At 39.0% G+C, this 19,672-nt stretch overlaps 1 protein-coding gene across 1 annotated transcript in view; it reads right to left on the bottom strand.

The window, feature by feature from the left end:
• Positions 1 to 256: 256 nt before the first annotated feature.
• The window catches only part of MRPL3 (mitochondrial ribosomal protein L3), a 44,163-nt gene continuing 24,747 nt past the window's right edge, over positions 257 to 19,672 (bottom strand). The window contains exons 7-10 of the mRNA XM_002722066.5: positions 10,861 to 10,969; positions 5,103 to 5,180; positions 3,038 to 3,115; positions 257 to 1,049 (exon numbers count right to left, since the gene is read on the bottom strand). Coding sequence (XP_002722112.2) covers positions 897 to 1,049; positions 3,038 to 3,115; positions 5,103 to 5,180; positions 10,861 to 10,969 — 418 coding nt within the window. The 3' untranslated portion in view covers positions 257 to 896. The remainder of the gene's footprint in view (positions 1,050 to 3,037; positions 3,116 to 5,102; positions 5,181 to 10,860; positions 10,970 to 19,672) is intronic.

The raw sequence follows: 19,672 nt of genomic DNA, 5'->3' as shown, positions 1-19,672 counted from the left end.
AGCTGAGAACTGAGAACTGAACTGCCTCCCATTGTGTCCAGTGGTGGGACCCAGGCTCCCTGTCTGAAGTCCTCATTTAACTATAACATGCACGTTTCTGTAATTCAAATAAAACTCTCATTTATTCTCTCCCTTTAATCAGTTCTAAAATTGTGAAGTGAATTTTAAGAAATGTTTCCCTTAACCCAGAAAGGCTGCAGCAGAGTTGCCATGTCGTTTTCCACTGTTCCAGTCAGCACCTCTCAAAGAGTAAGTCTTTTTTTCCGCAAAGGTTTATTTATTTGAAAGGCAGAGTTAGAAGGAGAGACAGAAAGAGATCTTCTATCTGCTGGGGAACTCTCCAAATGGCTGCAACAGCCAGAGCTGGGCCAATCCGATGCCAGAAGCCAGGAGCTTCTTCTGAGTCTCCCATGTGGGTGCAGGGGCCTAAGCACTTGGGTCATCTTCTGCTGCTTTCCCAGGTGCATTAGCAGGGAGCCAGATTGGAAGTTGAGCATTGGTACTCGAACTGGCACCCATATGGAATGCCGGCACCACAGGCAGCGGCTTTACCCGCTATGCAACAGCGCAAGCCCCAAATCTTTAGTAAAAGTTAAATTTATAAACATCTTGAGACAGACAATATGGGAAATGTGCAGTACCAAAGAATGAAGTCCATAAACTACAAATATGGTTGTTAATATGCAAATTGCCAATTTTTGCAAACCCAACTACATAGCTGTTTAATGTTATAATTTTTCTATCAAATTTAATTAGGGGATACATGACTTATGCCTTGACAAAGATGACAAGTTGGCACTGCTGTGACTGAGAAAGGAGAGTGTAATTCCTGGTTATGTTATGTTCTGGCTCTTCAAAGCTCACTGAATATAAAAGTTCTGGCATGTCCAATGGCATCAGGCAAATGTAATAGAAGGTGCGCTGGGCTGACACACATCTTCGTCATATAAGTCTTCGGGTAGTTCCTCTTCATCTCCATCAGGAAAATACGTAGGGAATGGTAGATTTTTGCAGAAATCCTTATATGCAGGTAGCTTAGAATCTTTGACCTAGGAAGGAAAGGAGGCAAAATTCTTATTAGTAGCACAACCATATGTACTCTATTTCACCTCACCTACTACTCATAATCAAAAAATATCTGCTCCTATATTTTCAAATGTGAATAACACAACTGCTACATACAAAGAATAAAAAGGACCCAGTCAATGCATTCTTTTTAAATCCAATAAATGTGATTACTCCAGTGATAGAAACAGAACCTCAAGTTAATCAGCTATTTTATAAGAATAAAATTGTCAATCATTATTTTATATTTTATCACAACTTACAAATCTCTAGAATTATCTCAGAGGACAAATCATAGTCTAAAACTGCTAACTCATATCCAGAGTAACTTCTCAAATACAAAAATAAAAGTTAAAAAATGACCTATTGTTACGGAAATTAGCTTACTTTCAGTAAAACAGCATTCTTATTAAGAAGATAGAAAACAATTTAAATACCATAAAAAGGAATAAGCCTCTAAGTATTTACAGTAGCTATGTTGACTCTTTTTATGTTCTAAAATAATTCTAATTAAAAACAAGGGAATTTCAGTACAGATATTGTTATAATCTAAAATGTCATTATTTTATTTCTGGTAAACATTATTGGGTTCTTTGAAGCTTCTAACTCAATTTTATAGCATTCATTCAGAGAGAAATAAAAAATACATGTAATTATATATAGAGTAAAATAAGACATAATCACTTTGGCAGTAAGAAATGAATAATTTGGTTGAAATAAATACACAGCTGTTAGGAACAGCTAAGTACAGAAAAACAGATCTATTTTAGTCTCTGGTTAAAATTGTTCCAAGAAATTATCAGTAAGTTGCACAGAAGAAAATTAACTTGTTTAGATAAGTCGGTTTCCTCCAATTCATTAATCTTGGATTGAATGTTAACTAGAAAAAAAGTCATATTCTTATCGATTTAAACGTTCTCAGTATTTAGGAGTGACAATATAACCAATCAAATAAATTATTAAACCCATAATAATAAAGCTTTCTGTGCTAATTTGATAAATATTTAATTAAACAGCCAACTGTTATTTTTACACTTTTATACATCTATTATATTTGAGGAATTTCAGACAAAAAGAGCCCTGTTTACATACTCTAAGTGTAAATGTTACCACTGCACACTGATGGATTTGAAACATATCTGATGACATCATCTATCTTTTTTGTCTTGGTGGCTCTAAAGCTGAGGGCTGAAAGTCTTGGTTTATTATCTCCCTGCCTTCACCAAGACCCCCATAATTATCCACACCTCCCACCACTTTTTTTTTTTTTGGTCTATTTCAAGAGAACCGAAAAACAAAAGCAAAAGCAAAACCAGGAAAATTTGAAAATAATGCATAAATTAGGATCAATGGATAAGCACAAACAAACAGTATTTCACAACACATTATCTCATGCTGCAAACAGTTCTCTGGATTCTCCTAATACTTCTTACAAATGTGATAGTTAGAATATTTACTCTATATTTTATTTCATGGAAATAATTCTCTGAAAGTATAAGACTTTTTCTTTAAATCCATCTGTACAATGTGTTTTTAATTTTCTTGTTTCATTTTTTTAAAATGAAAATATTTATTTTTAAGGAAGATACTTAAGGTATAATCAAAGCTCTCCCTTTGGCCACCTTTTTTGTGCATTCTCTAATTTTACCCTACATATTTCTGGTTCCTTTGTAAAAGTAACTCTTTAAAAAGTTGAAATGTTCTTTTCTGGAAGTACAGAGATACATCGACACTTTGGCAACAGTTATCTCAATACAATTTTTAACTTCCTAAAGATCCTCCTGCTTCCTGGCCTTACTATTTTCACAGGTTCCTGGTTTTATGGACACAAGACAGAGACCGTTTTGGCATTTTTTTCCCCATGAATGAGAACATGTGAAAAGATGCATATTTTAAAGCCACTAAGTCTAAAAGGAGAATTTACAGCACATGCCCACATGTGAAAATTAAACAGAAAGGCAGTTACACATACCTTGACTAAACAATTTTTATGTCCAGGTACAGAGCCATTTACATAGATTATATTGTGCTTTGTGTTTATTCTCCACACCTAAAGCATGAAAGGAAATAAAACTTTAAGAGTTAAAAATTAGATAATATGCTTGTATCAAAACAATCAATATGCTAAGAGCTGAGGATCTAAGTGGCCTATACATAATCACAGTAGCACTTATGTTGAAGAAGAATTGAAACCCTTCAAATCCCATGAATGACTTACTATGTAAAACCATTAACAGCTATGTCTGTGGGACGGAAAGAACACTCTGATAAACAGAAATGTGACAGTATGGTCAGAACTACCTATGTATTCCAATGGACTCTGTTGGCACCACTAATAACAACAACTGGAAATTCAATTTTATTTTATTTTTAGTTAATACTAGTTTGCTGCAACTAGAAATTGGGAAAGCCACAAAGTAACTGGGTCTAACCTCTGAAATAAAGATGCCCTCAAATGAACCTCATATGCAGAAAAATTGTCACGAATTACTCATTAAGAAATGACACCGAGGAAATAAAATATTTGGAGGGGAAAACAAATTTGCTCACATCCAATAATGGCTTGGTGTTAAATAGTACAGATACTGAAATCACACACAAACAGAAAGCTGTAGACAAAGAGATGGTCTCTGATACGTATAAAGATAAATAGGAGGAGAAAAATAAATCTTAAGTTTATGTGACTGTTAACTTTAGGTGTCAACTTGGCTAGAATAAGGAGAACTTGAGAACTGGCAGAACAATACATCTGGGTGTGCCTGGGAAGTTTCTGCAGGAGGCTGGCACTGAGTTGGAATGAGTGGGGAAGATCAGCCCTCCTTCAGTGTGGGTGGGCTATATCCCATTCATAGGGGCTGGGACAGAACAAAACACACAGAGAAAAGGACCTCCTGTTCTCTGGAGCTAGGACACTTTTCTTCCACCTTTGGACATCAAAAATCCAGGATTTTCCAGCCTTTGGATGCCAGGACTCACACCAGTTCCCTACCCCGATCCTGCATAGTTCCCTGGCCTTCTGCTTTGGACCAGGAGCTTCCTGGTTCTGAGGCCTTCAGACTTGGGTTGAGCCATGCTATGGACATCTCACGACTCCAGTCTGCAAATGGACTGCAAGGGGACTTCTCAGCCTTCATAACTGTGTGAGCCAATTCTCTTAATAAACTTCCTTTCCTCCCTCCCTCCCATTGTTTCGTAGAATTCTAATACAATTTAATTATGTAAAAGTTAAAAAAACTTCTGCTGGTCAAAATGTATAAATAAAACTTATCTAAAATAGAGACAGGAAGAACATGCACCAAGATACAACCAGTGATTATCTTTGGTATTGTTCTTATGAGTGGCTGATTTTCCTTGTGCTATCTATACTTTGAAACACGGATGCATGCACACAGAAACACTAGTTATTTCATAACACAATTATATTATATCCTTCGAGTACAACTCATTTTCTCCTATGTATCACATACCATTCTCAAGTTTGTGGAGAATAAACTTATCCTCTTTCAAATACAAATAAAAATCAAGATTTTAAAAAATAAAAATGGATATATACTGCAATCCCCTTTTCAGTGCTTTCTTCCTATATTTTGATTGTCTCCTGTCCTTCTCCTTCCCCACAAACACATCCATCCACCCACATATCCACCATATAATGCAAGATAACTTGTCCCTTCTCTATTATATAAGAGTGCATCAACAAACATATGTAGGGAGCTTTTGTTCAGTGTTTTATAAAAAGGGTAGTATACCTAAATGTTCTGAATCTTATTAATTTTTTTTAATGCAACTCTATTGTGTGGAAACTTCCCAGGTCAAATAGTATACCACTAGTTTTTTCTTTTCAATGACTCTTGGATGTTAACTGAATATGTACTAGTATGCTATTCCTATGACACAGCCACACACTGCATGCATCCTCTACCCCGTAATAACTGTAAATCCCTTTAATACAGCCACACACGAGTACACATGAAATCCAGATTCTGGTGCTTTTGTATTTACACAATTTAACTGCACCTGAAAGCTCAGAAACTTACTTTCAGTCCATATGCTGTCCTGTCAATGTTTCCCATCTGTCCAGGCATTTTGGTTCCGGGCCAGACTCTGGCAACATCCTAAATGAGAGAATAGTTAATACTTTTCAGTACTCCCAACTTCCAACAGTTCCAATCAAACCACAGGGAAAAGTCAGAATGCGGATTATTAAAATGTTTTATTTTCCCCCTATTCTGTAGGCCTCTGTAGAGAACTATGGAGTTAGAAGTACTTACTTCTAGAAGATGTCCTTTCTAAATTAGGTTGACAAGGTAAATACAGAATACAACAGATTTAAGAGAAAAACTCAGTGACAAGAGGGTATCAACTGCCTCAATACAGGTTAAGAAGCAATAAAGGACATATACACACGTCACACCCCCCAATTAAAGAGGACACAGGCCTCCCGGCCAGTTTACAATGCATCTTCTGTATTAACTGACCTAATGGACTCCCTCTACACCACCACTGGGGGATGGTCCTATTCCTCCTTGCTGCTGATGATTAAAGGCATTGTTAGTTCTGTAACAGTGAGTCTGTCTAACCCTGGTTGTTTCTGATAGATAAATCAAACTGCTTCACATAGTCTCTGATAATGGTAAATAATTCCACATCTAAACAAGCAAATCCTAAAATTGCAGCTTCTCAGGACACAAAGGTTCTTGGAAGGCACACATTCCCGTCAGCACTCTCACATGAATAGGTGAAATCTCAGTGGAAGTGGCTGATGATGGTATTACAGTTGGTCACTAGGTAACCAACACAGCTTAAGACAATTCTGAGTATTATAGAATAAGGACTTTCTTATTCATTCCACAATTCTATTCTGTGATAAGCACTATGCTTAACATTACTAAAAAAGGACTCTGAATTCCTAGTCAAATTTAATTCTCACTAAAAGCATACCCCAATTTCTAAGATTACAAAGGAATTTATTAGCTAATTCTTAATGAACTATTTGTACAAACACAGAACAGTATACTTCATGATAACTGTTATAAGAATGCCTGTTTTAAAAAAAATTTCTTTATTTGAAAGCTAGAGTTACAGTGAGAAAGAGGAAAGACAGAGAGACAGAGAGACAGAGAGAGAGAGAGAAAATAGATCTTTTATCCATTGGTTAACTTCCCAAATGGACACAACGGCCAGGCCAGGGCCAGGCCAGAGCCAGAAGCCAGGAGATTCTTTCAGGTCTTCCAAGTGGGTGCAGGGACCAAGACACTTGGGCCATCCTCTGCTACTTTTTTTTTTTTTTTTTTGACAGGCAGAGTGGACAGTGAGAGAGAGAGAGAGACAGAGAGAAAGGTCTTCCTTTTGCCGTTGGTTCACCCTCCAATGGCCGCCGCGGCCGGCGTGCTGCGGCCAGCGCATCGCACTGATCCGAAGCCAGGAGCCAGGTGTTTCTCCTGGTCTCCCATGCGGGTGCAGGACCCAAGGACTTGGGCCATCCTCCACTGCACTCCCTGGCCACAGCAGAGAGCTGGCCTGGAAGAGGGGCAACCGGGACAGAATCTGGCACCCCAACCGGGACTAGAACCTGGTATGCCAGCGCCGTAGGCGGAGGATTAGCCTATTGAGTGGAACAGCCGGGACATGAACTGGTGCCCATATGGGATGCTGACATCCCAGGTGGCTGCTTAACCCACTACACCACACAACCAGCCCAGAAAGCCTAACTTTAAAACAGTTTATTGAGTTTTTTTTTTTTTTCCTGATCAAGGCTCGTTTATTGAAGAAATCCCATAGTATTTAAACATGACCAGTTGTTTAAAGAAAGAGCACAAAAGATTTACATATCAAAAAGGCTCTTAAGGTTACAATAAAACACTTAGGTGATAAATGCAGGTTACAGGTGTGACTGATTATCTGTATCATCTCTTGTGAAAGGTTTAGGTTCTTCCTGCCTCTTCCTGGAATCTCCCCTAGCCTAACTGTCTGTGCCAGGAAGTCTCCATTCATATGTTTAAGTGTAAACTAAGGGAGCGGCATACCTCAACCTCATATTTCATGCCTTTAAAGTACTCTACTCAGAGTTAAGTCTATCAATTCCATTACAGAACAATTTTATCAATCCTGAATCACACCCAGTTAGTGGCTGTTCCCTCCAATTATTAATCTACTTTTATCTCTATAGATTTGCCTAGGTTAGACATTTCATATGATGGAATCATGAAATACAGTTTACTGTGACTGGCTTCTTTTACTATGTTTTCAAAGCTCCTCCATTTTGCAGCATGTATTAATGCTTCATTTAATTTTATTGTTAATTTTGCTCTATTACATGAAAACACAGTATTTTTTAAAAAATTATTTACGGGCTGCTATGGCATTGTGCCATAGCAGGTTATTGGGTCGCAGTGTAGCACTTGCAATACAGGCATTTCTTATCAGAGTACCAATTTGAGTCCCAGCTGCTCCACTTCCTATCCAGCTTCCTGCTAATGTGCCTGAGAAAGCAGCAGATGATGGCCCAAGTGCTTTAGTCCCTGGCACCCACACAGGAAATCTAGATGAAGTTCCAGACTCCTGGCTTCAGCTTGCCACAGCTTTGGCTATTGTAGACACTTTGGGAGTAAACAAGCAGATGGAAGATCCTTGTTTCTCTCTGTCTCTCCCTCTCTCTTAGTTAACTCTGCCTTCCAAATAAATGAAACAAATCTTTCAAATAAAATAACACCAAAATTAAAACACAATTATTTGCTTCAGAGACAGAGAAACGCTGCCACATTCACTGTTTACCCCACAAAAGCACCAATGACTTAAGGGCTAAAGCCAAAAGCTGTGAACTCAATCCAGGTCTCCATGTGGGTGGTAGGAAACCAAAGACTTGAGCCATCACTGCTGCCTCCCAGAGTGCAAAATACTGGAATAAGGAGCTGGAGCTGGGAATTCAACCCAGGTCCTCTGATGTGAGACACAGGTGTCCTAAACAGCATTTGTACCACTATGCCAAACACCTGTGCCTGATAGATCACATTTTAATTATCTACACACAGACTGATGAACATCTGGATTAGTTCTACTTTTTGGCCATTATGTTCATATATTGTTATCAATAGTCACATGCAAGTTTTTGTGTGCCTATTTTCATTTCCTTTGGGTGTATATCTAGGAATGAAATTATTGGGTCATGTGGTGACTTTATACATTTTCAGCACCTGCCAAACTAACTGTCAATGGTACAGCTGCACTGGTTTCCATTCCTGCCAGCAATGTATGAAGTTTTCAATTTTTCCATATCTAAGCAAATATTTGATACCACTTGCCTTCTTGATTATGGCCAGTCAACTGTGTATTTTTTTTAAGCTTTATTTATTTTTATTTGAAAGGCAGAGAGAGAGAGAGAGATCGATTGATCAATTGATCTGCTGGTCCAAATCCCACATGCCAACAGCCAGGGCTGGGTCAGGCCAAAGCTAAGAGCCCAGAACTCCATCCAGTTCTCCAATGTGGGTGGCAAGAACTCAAGTACTACTGTCTGGAGCAGAAGCAGAATGGGGACTAGAATCCAGGTATTCCTAAATGGCATGTGGGCATTGTAAGCAGTGTTTAATTGCTGCACCTTATGCCCAATCCTCACTGTGGTTTTGAATAGGATTTCCTAATGGCTAAAGATGCTGAGCATCTTTTTATATGCTTAATCAGCCATCTGCATATCTTCTTTGGAAAAACATTTATTCAAGTCCTTTGCCTATTTTTTAGAAATTGGGTTATCATTTTACTATTGGCTTATATTTTCTGCAAACAAGTCTTACCAGATAATGATTTACCAATATTTTCTTCCATTCTATGAGCTGTCTTCATTTGATGATATCATTTGAAGGACAAATGTTTTTAATTCTGATGAGTTTGATCTTTCTGTATTTTTGTTGCTTATACTTAGTGTCATACCTAAGGATGTGCTTAAATCAAGGTCATGAAAATTTACTATTTTTTTAAAGAAAGAGTTGTATAGTTTTCCCTCTTAAATTTATGTCTGATCTACACGTTTACAATTTATTTCTACATAACTTATAAAGACTATATTTAATTTCATATTTGTAAAGTTTCAAAAATAATATAAGGAACTCTTATATTCTTTACTCAAGTCCACCAATTGTTTATACTCTGGCCCATATACTTTACCATTTACTCTCTATATACATCTTCCTCTACATCATCTGATTAACAAGTGGCAGACATGATGCTTCTTTATTTCTAAGTACTTCAGAGTTTATTTCCTAAACACAAAGATATTCTCTTATGTATTCACAGCATAATCATAAAATTCAAAGTTTAACACACTCTTATCTAATCCACATTATATTCTGTCAACTGCCCAACAGAGTTGTTTTTTTTTTTTTTTTTTTTTAAACAGGCAGAGTTAGAGACAGAGAGGAAGGTCCTCCTTTTTCCATTGGTTCACCCCCCAAATGGCCGCTTCTGCTGGCGCTGTGCCGATCCAAAGACAGGAGACAGGTGCTTCCTCCTGGTCTCCCATGTGGGTGCAAGGCCCAAGCATTTGGGCCATCCTCCACTGCCTTCCTGGGCCCCAGCAGAGAGCTGGACTGGAAGAGGAGCAACCGGGACTAGAACCCAGGATGCCGGTGCCGCAGGTGGAGGATTAGCCTAGTGAGCCACGGTGCCGGCTAACAGTGCTCTTTAGAGCAATTTTCCCCTTAAGTCTAGGATCCACTTCAGAATTACAAACTGCATTTTGTTATGTCTCTGTAGTCTCCTTAACTCTGGAACAACTCCTGAGCTTTCACTTATCTTTCATGATCTTGAATATTTCTGAAGGGTACAAGCCAGTTATTTTGTAGAATGTTGCTCACTTTGGGTCTTTTTCTGATGGACAGTATTCTATCAAGTAGATGTACCATAGTCTTTTAATCTAAACTCCCAACTATGGATATTTATGTCTATAATTACAAATAATGTTGCAATGATTTTGTTCAAATGCATTTTTGGGAGAATATCTTCCTGGTAAATTCTTAGAAGTAGGAGTGACATGCCAAAGGGAAATACATGTGTAGTTTTTACTAGATGTTGTCACATTCGCTATAAGGGTTACACTGTTCTGTATTCCCATATGTATGAGTGACTATATTCCTACATTCTTGCCAACAGCGTGACAAAAATTAAGCCGTTTAATAATACAATCTGCTAAGTGTGAACTTAGTACTTTGGAGTAGCTTCAATCTGTATTTCTCTTTCTATGAGAAAGACAGAATATATTATCAATCTTTTAAAGAGATCAATCTTGCATTATACTGATGCTGTAAAGAATAAAAATGCCCCTAAGTTCTTTATTAGATCTGTCTGGAACAGGATAGAATTAGCAATCCTAGGGTCTTTTCTCCACTTGTTATGTTTTTTGATTATTTTCCATTTTTTCTCTATCATTTTCCTTTGAAACATGGTGGCATACTCAACTATAACTATGCTGTTATAGCAAAAAAAAATATGTGAAGGAACCAATTGGGACATACGAAAGGGTAACCTAACCTGTCATTTATGCAACTAAGTTCAAAGTAGAAGATGCAGAGAAAGGACAGAATGGCAAAGTTAGCAGGAAGGCACTGAGAATGCTTGTTGCATGCGTGTAGCACAGATATAATCACATGATTCAATTCAAGTCTGGCCCTGAAGAATGACAGGTGACAAGTACTAAGACTCACTAGTAGTCAAATTGAAATTATGTGAGTTGACCTCAAGGAGAGAATGAGCATTGTATGTGTGTTAAGTTGAACACTTAGCATTAAAAAGAGCTATACTTACACCAGTTGAAATAGCTCCAGGTCTCCTGTGGGTTTTTGTTTGACCATGAGTAGCAGGTTGGCCTTTAAATCCCCATCTTTTCATGACGCCTTGAAAACCTTTACCAATACTGTTAAGAAAATAAACATTGGAATCTACATAATGAATAGGGCATAAAATATCCCTAATTTTTTCTTGATAGTACCTTAGAGTTTTATCAAAGCCTCTTATCTAAATAACTAGGAAAGGCTACATAAGCACAAGTGCAAACCAATATTCCTTTATCTCTGCCTTGGTGCAAACTGTTCCTGGAACCACTTCTGTAAAATGTTAATTCAATACTGTAAGACAACAGTGAATCAAGTACAGGAAGTTCTATCATCATAATCTTGTGAAAATGACATAGTGAAAGTGCTAAAGTTCCACAGTACTTGTAACAGATACCACAGGCAGCCACTTATAGAGCCCAAAGATCCCTGCCGTCTGATACCTATGTTCTTGCTTAAGTCCCTCTCCCCTTGAGACTGGGGGCGCCTGGTGACTTGCTTCTAACGAATAAAATATGACAAAACAGGATGAGATGTCACTTCTGAGATCTGATTCTGAGGGCAGGCTGCTTCCACCTTGGTGCTCTCCTGCTTGCTAGGCTCTGCAGGGGGGTGACCACCACAGTGTAAGGGGTCCTGTGGGGAGGGTTGTGACAAGTATGGCTCCAGTCAATTACAAGGAGCCAAGGCCTACCAACAGCCTTGTCAGTGAGCGTACAGGGAGATTCCCTCTGGGCCCAGCCCTGAGATGACTGCAGCCCTGGTGGATATCTTGACTGCATGCTTGTGAGGTGCTGAAGTAAGCTAGTCTAGGATTTCTGACTACAGAAATTGTGAAGTAATAATTATTATTATTAAAAATAGTAATATTATTACTCCAACCTAGTATGTTTTAAGGTAATACATTCGGCAGCAGTAGGTAAGCAATACGATGGAGCACTAAATAATAATGCTGTATGTGCTAAGTACTGTTTTAGAAGATACCATATGGATCTTGGTCTTAGGCTTGAATGGGAAGCTAATGAAAAGCTAAACTCAGAGATAACAATTTCTTAACAACCTTAAATCTCAATTTTAAATGAAATCATTATATTTTCAAGTTCTGTTCACGAGAAAAACTATGATGCAGACAGAAAGCAAACAATACTAAGAGTAAACAATTATTAAAGTATGTCACTGAATGTCAAATACATCAGTACAAATGATACAATGCAAAGTTTAGAAGGAATTTTAACATTGTACTAGACATTTAAAAATATATTGAAAAGGAAGAGAGAGAGCAGAGAAGGGAGAGGGGAAGGGGGGAGAGAGGGGAGGGGGGAGGAGGGGGGAGGAGGGGGGAGGAGAGGGGAGAGAGGGGAAAAGAGAGCAAAGGAGAGGAGAGGGAAAGGGATGGGAGGGGAGAGGAGACAGAGAGGGAAGGATATCTTCCATCTGCTAGTTCACTCCTCAAGTGCCCACAATAGCCATGGCTGGATCAGGCCAGAGACCTAAAAGCCCAGAAGTCTATCCAGGTCTCTGCCTGGACTGGATTTCTAATGACCTTGGAAAAGCAGTGGAAAGAACCAGATAAAGCTCCTGGCTCCTGGCTCCTGGCTCCTGGCTCCTGGCTCCTGCCTGGCCCAGCCCAGAAGTCGATCCAGGTCTCTGATGTGGGTGGCAGGGACCCAAGTACTGAAGCCATCACCACCAGCTTTACCAGATGCATTTGCAGGGAGCTGGATCAGAAACTGAGTAGTTGGGACTTGAACCAACACTCTTCTATGGGGTGCCAGCATCTCAAGTGGGTGTTTAACCCACTGTTGACAAAACTTCAGTCACCAGACATATTTTAAATTTTTTATTTGAAAGTTAGAGTCAGACAAAGAAAGGCAGCCAACCAGCCAGTCAGATCTTCCATCTAAAGGTTCATTCCCCAAATTCCCTCAATAGACAGGGCTGGGCTAGGCCAAAGCCAGGAGACAAGAACTCAACATGGGGGCCAGTACTGTGGCTTAGCAGGTTAAGTTTACCACTTGTGAAGCCAGCATTTCATATGGGTGCAAGTGTGTGTCCTACCTGCTCTACTTCCAATCCAGCTGCCTGGACTAGATTTCTAATGACCTTAGAAAAGCAGTGCAAAGAACCAGATAAAGCTCCTGGCTCCTCCTGGCCCAGCCCAGGCTATCGTGGCCATCTTGGGAGAGAACCAGCAGATGCAAGATCTCTCTCCGAAACTCCTTTAAATAAATGAACACATCTTCTAAAAAAATAACTCAATCTGGGTCTCCCACACTGGTGGTAGAGAACCAAGTACTGTAGCCATCAGCTGCTTCCCAGGATGTGCATTATGGGAAGCTGGATTGGAAGTGGAACCAGGAACTGAATCCAGGCATTCTGACATAGGATGCAGGTGTCCCAAGTGGTGTCTTAACTATTCTATCTCAAACACTCAGATTTATTTTTATATTCTCTTCAGATGAAGATTGTTCTTTTACTTCTCACAAGATAATATGTCAATACAGTTTTAATGTAGTGCTCCCTAGTCCAAATAAAGTCAGCTATTATTAAGTGAACAGTGCAGTGCTTAAACCATGTACCAAGAGGACCAAAACCAAAAGATTACAAAAACCAGGCTTTGCCCACAAGGACTTTTTTTATACATTTAACAAAAAAGTATTTTTGCTATGGATTGAAAAGGTCTACATAACCAACAAGCAATGGACTGAAAAAGTCTACATAACTGGGCTGGCACTGTTGCGTAGCAGTAAAGCCACCGCCTGCAGTGCTAGCATCCCATATGGGTGCCAGTTCAAGTCCTGGCTGCTCCACTTCTGATCCAGCTCTCCACTGTGGCCTGGGAAAACAGAGGAAGATGACCCAAGTCCTTGGGCCCCTGCACCCATGTGGGAGACCTGAAGAAGCTCCTGGCTCCTGATTGGTGCAGCTTCGGCTGTTGCGGCCATATGGGGAATGAACCAGTGGATGAAGACTCTCTCTCTCCACCTCTGCCTCTCTGTAACTCTGCCTCTCTAGTAAACAAATAAAATCTTAAAAAAAAAAAAAAAAAAAAAAAAAAAAAATACCTGCAGTACCACTTTGGAGTGCCCGGGTCAATACCCAGCTCTGCTCCTGATGCTAGTTTCCTGTTCATGCACTCCATGGGAGGCAGCAGTGATGGCTCAAAATGATGGCCTCTGCGACCTATGTGGGAAACATGGATTGAGTTCCAGGTTCCCAGCATTTGCTCTGGCACCAGTCTAATCTACGCCACTGTAGGCATTTGGAGAATGAACCAGCTGATGGGTTCCTTCTCTCTCTTCCCTTCTCAAATAAATCAATTAATTTAAAAAAACTGAATAGCCTGCAGTTGAAAAAAAATTTTTTAATAAGCAGAGGGAGCACTAAAGTGACATGCTTTTAAAAAGCCAAATCTAAACATTGGGTATTCTTGGAAGAAAGTTTATTAATCCTTTCTGAGTTCTCAAATGGAGTAATCTCTTACTTACAAAGAGTGTTAGTGCAAGCAACAATAGAACGCATGCCAGGTAAATTACAGAAGATAATTTGGTTTATTTCAAGAGTAAATGGTTGTAAGATGAAAGTGGTATCTTGAAAGTGCTAATTATCTGCCGGCTAATTACAGATTATTTTTTTCAATCTAGCTCTAGAATATATCATGTAGTTATACTCTGTACCACAGGAGCTTTTTCAATAAATAACCTTTAAACAAAAGGATAAAACACAAATGGCATGACAAATTATTGGCTTAATTCAGCTTGTAGAGACGAGAGTGCACCTGTTGATCCATGGGTGGTTCAGGTATCTACTATTATTTCACTCATTTGCCATCAACTGGAGAGCACAGCAAGAAATAAACTAATCTATACTTAGCACACATAGGCACATTTCAAATATAAGGTTTCTAAAAGTCACATAAAGTATAATCTTCATTTTTACTAAGAATGAAAGAAAACACAGAATACTTGCTTTATCTACCTCACACTTTTTCCCACTGTAGTTTTTAATTACTTATGGAAGAATAAAAAGGAAAATTCAAATGAAAAAGAGCACTGTGTTAGAAATCCAAATTTTAGTAGACATCTGAAAATTAAGAAAATATATATTTTGAGTATTTCTACTTGGCAAAACAAAATTCATCAAAAAATTCAGATGTACCACTTATTTTGGAAGACTTTATCATGCTTATTTCTCAGCCTACTTCTTCTTAGCACCTGTTAACTGCATTAGCATCAGGGATTGTGAACTGTTTAGCCCTAATGCCCAGCCTAGAGTAATTGGCATAAAAGCTGTTAATGGCTAAAGATCTGTCATGAGAAGAAAGAGAGCTAGTATCCTTTCTTTTGTCCTATAGTTTCCAAATGCTATATAATGGGCATGCCCTTTAGCTTGTTTGTTCATTTGTTAGAAGAGAGGAGAGACTCAAAGGTATCACTTTGCTTAATCTCACAGAAGGGAATGCATAAATTTAATATTTCCTACTGTAGTCTATAAATGCATTCCTTTGCCATATTGTGACAAATCTCTAAATGTTTACCAGCAAATACACAGGATGTCATATAAATCTATGATGTACTGCCTTACTTGTGGCACGACTTTGGACATACCTGTATATGGAGACAAAACAAAATGCCTATGAGGTGAGCAGAGACTGTAGCCCAGCTCTTAAATCCACCCATCCTTTGTCTTTGGAGAACTTTCTCTAAAATTCCCATCCTGAGCCTCTTCCTCACCAATGGCTTATCCTATCATTCTCTCTTCCACATTACTCTTCCTCCTCCTCTTTGGGAAGCAAACTGCTTCTCTTTTTCCCACCTCCAAACCACCTTCTACAATCCATCTTCCTCACTGATTACACTGTGGAACTCATTGAGGTTAATCTCATAATTACAAAACCAAAAGTCCTTTTATTAGAGTATATTTTTTATTGGGGATGGCACTGTGGTGCAGTAAGTTAACTCACTGCTTAACATGTGATTTGAGTCCTGCTATTACAATTCCAATCCAGCTCCCTGTTTTTACATGACTGGGAAGGCAGTGCAGGATGGCTTGAGAATGTGAGCCCCTGTCATCCACATGGGAGAGCTGGATCGAGCTCTGGGCTCCTGGCTTTGGCCTGGGCTGGGCCAGTGCCAGCCATTGTGGCCATTTGGAGGATGAAACAGCAGATGGAAGATGTGGTTCTCTCTCAGCCTTTCCTTTACAAATAATTAAGTTATAAACAAAATTTAACTTCTCTATTGTAAAAGTTTTGAACCATATTCAAGAGCAGAGAGACCAGTATAATGAACCCCTATATATTCACCACTCATTGTCAATTATTGACTCAAGGCCTATTTTATCCCATCTATTCTCTCTTGTAACAAAAAATGGCTTATTTTGAAGCAAACTACACATAGCAAATCATTTCACTCACAATCCTTTAAAGGAACAAAACTACAATACCAGTATTACAACCTAAAAAAATTAATACCTTAATATCATCTTTCTAGCCAGTGCTCAGATTTCTAGGGCCTTTTAAAAAATGGAATCTCTCCCCAGGGCTGTCCTTCATCCCTCCTTCTTAAAACCCCACTTCACCACTGTCCTAAATTCCTCCAGAGCTTTTGCTTCCCTAATGCTCTTTGAAAAGCCTCTTTCTTCTCGAAGCTACATGAGATGGTCTCAGCATCCTGTCTCTGATTCTCTTCTCACTATGGTTTAAATAAGGGGTTGGTAAACTACTGCTTGGACTGGCCACTTGTTCTGGTAAATAAAATTTTGTTCTAGTAAATAGTTTTATTAGGATACAGCCATGCATATTCATTTACTTACTGCCTATGTTACTTCAGAGCAGGATAAGAATAGCTGCACATAGACCTACTAAACTTAAGATATTTACTGCCTGGCTCTCTGAGAAAAACTGTTGATTGCTGAAGCTCTAACAAGCTCGAGTTCCATTCACTCAGCCCTCTGAACAGGAATCCTGCTGCCTCCCCAGGCCACAGGTGTACTGACCACATCCAGCTAGAAGTGCCTCAGCTGTCCAGTATCTGAGAAACAGAATTCGAGTAGCTCTCCCTCTTAAAACTAGCCTCCTTTTTGGCCACTAGAGTGAAATCCTCAAGATGATAGTCTTACTACACACCTAACCTCTGCTTAAAAACAAAACAAAACAAGGAAACAAATAATAAACTATTAACTTAGATGGTTCCCCACTAACTTTTTTAGCATAGGGTTTATAAGGTCTTTTATAACTGGGTCCAACCTACCTTCCCAACCCTGCCCACCACAAATCCTAGTCAGAGCAGATTACTTTATGGGTCCCTAAATATACCAATCTTTCATGCATTTGCTTTCCTATTCCCTTTGCCTCAAAGCCCTTCCTCCTGCATTGTCTTTGTACCACTGTCATGAAAAAAAGTACAGCAAGTGTTTATCACAAAATATGATTTTATTTATTCAAAAAATCAAATTCATACTGTAAATAGAGGTTTTCCCTATCAGAATCATTTCCAAATTAACTTTGTTTAGCTGATTTATGCTGTAAGTTTAGTGACTGTACACAAGCTCTCAGAGAAACAAACTGAGCACTGCAGAATGGAGAGTGGGCTCTCACTTCTTTAAGGATGCTCCAAGATCAGGCTATATTTTTATATTTAAAAAAGTAGAGATTAGGGTGGGAAATTGAAGAAACTACTGATTTAAATAAGCTTCTGTTACAGTTTAACATTATGGGAAATGGAAATGGAAGACTCAGCCCTGTCCTTAGCCAAAATCAAGATAAGGTCCTTCTTTATAAAACAGAACAACTAAGAACAGATCAGAGCTAAGAAAAAAGCCCCTTCCTTCCAAACTTGTGACACCTCTGCACTTTGGTGATGGAACACAGTGCAGTACTTCCACAGAAGCATGCAGTATAAACTGATCAAATCAGGCAACCAGGATCCTCCATGTCTGGAACCTCCCCGTTCCTCTTGTTCAGATCTTTATAGAGTTAAAATGAGATTTTCTTTTTTTAAGATTTATTTGTTTTATTTGAAAGGCAGAGTTACAGAGGGAGTGAGAGAAAGAAAGAGAGGGAGTAAGAGAGAGAGAGATCTTCGATATGATGAAAGGCCAGGGTTGGGCCAGGCAGAATCCAGAAGTCAGGAGCTTCATCTGGGACTCCCACATGGCTAGCAGGAGCCTAGGTACTTGGACTATCCTTTACTGCCTTTCCAGGCACATTAGCAGGGAGCTGGATCAGAAATGGAGCAACCAGGACTTGAAATGGCACCCATACGTGATTGCCGGTATAGCAGGTAGTGGTTAAACCCACTGTGCTACAATGCTGGTCCCAAGGTGGAATCTTCAACTGTAAAAAAGTACTACTGAATATTAAAGCAAAATGTCTAAAGCAACATCAAAAGACTTTCTTGTAGGACAACAACATAATGACTTTACTATGTTTTAGATTCAAACTGATCAAATGCACTTAGTTTTAAATTAAAAAATTCAACAAACAAAAAGGGACAATTTTGATGAAATTAATTACATGCATATAGAAGGCTTTTTAGCTAATTCGTCACCTCCCTGAGGATTAGCTTTTAAGTCATGATGAATTAACATGGCATACACATTTAATCTCTAATTATAGCTTTTCTTCATTTCAATAATCACCCAGATATTACCACTGACTTTCATCTCTACACACTTCAAAGGTAGAGCATCTCTACTCAAGACCTTTGTAAAGTTCGAGTCAGTTTCTCCCAACTCAGTGCTGCTGTCTAAAACTACTTGATGAGCAATGAACTGAACTCCCGAGTCCACAAGTCAGTCAAGGTAGGATTTTCCAGCTGCTCTGCGTTTGGTTTGCCTGTAACTGGAAGCTGGCAGGGGATGTCTCCAGGGGATGTCTGCATAGCTATTACTTTTTAGGATAAATTTTTGACAGTGTGACCTGAAATGCAGGTATCTGGTTTTTATCTAAGAATTATAAATCTCTCATCAATATCTGAAAGCATTTTATCAACAAGAGACTGCTCAGAATACCTCAGTGATAGCTTTTTGGACATCAATCTGTCTCATTCAGCAGTACAAAGAGCCAACTGTGGAATGACTCTTTCGATTTCCTGGCTGCCCTAAATCAATCCAGAACATCAAGTCTGCTATGCTGGAAAGAGAAAATACAAATAACCACTTCTGCAATATCATGAAAGGACAAGCGAGTCTTTTCTGAAGGTCGTCAGCCACATATTGTTCTTCAACAGGTTACAAAACCATATTGGTACGTGCAGCGCTTTTATCATTATGAATTATTATTACTACAGATAAGGGTGAGTTATGCCACCTGGAAACTGAGGGATTCTTTGTTAGAATGGAAAGAAACTTATAGAAATTACTTAGCTCCATTCTCTCAAGTTATAAATAATAAAATATAAATCCAGACAATTTTAAGCCACTTGTCAAGGACAAATCCCTTATAAATGGAAGTATTTGGCCAACTCAAGTCATACTACCACTTGAAATATAACAGCAAAAATATCACAGCTAATGAGAGAGGAATGAAGCTATCACAAGGGCATTCTCATTAGTCTATAAATTCTAGGTGTAGCAGACAGTATGTGATCTTAAATTACTTGAGTGTTTCGAAAAACTACTGTTTTGTTTTATAAAAAATAATCTGTAGCCGGCGCCACGGCTCAATTGGCTAATCCTCCGCCTGTGGTGCCGGCACCCTGGGTTCTAGTCCTGGTTGGGGTGCTGGATTCTGTCCCGGTGGCTCCTCTTCCAGTCCAGCTCTCTGCTGTGGCCCGGGAGGGCAG

Source organism: Oryctolagus cuniculus, chromosome 4 (assembly GCF_964237555.1).
Source record: "Oryctolagus cuniculus chromosome 4, mOryCun1.1, whole genome shotgun sequence".
Classification (NCBI taxonomy): domain Eukaryota; kingdom Metazoa; phylum Chordata; class Mammalia; order Lagomorpha; family Leporidae; genus Oryctolagus; species Oryctolagus cuniculus.
Note: the sequence above shows the minus strand (reverse complement) of the source record. Positions and strands in the feature narration are given on the sequence as shown.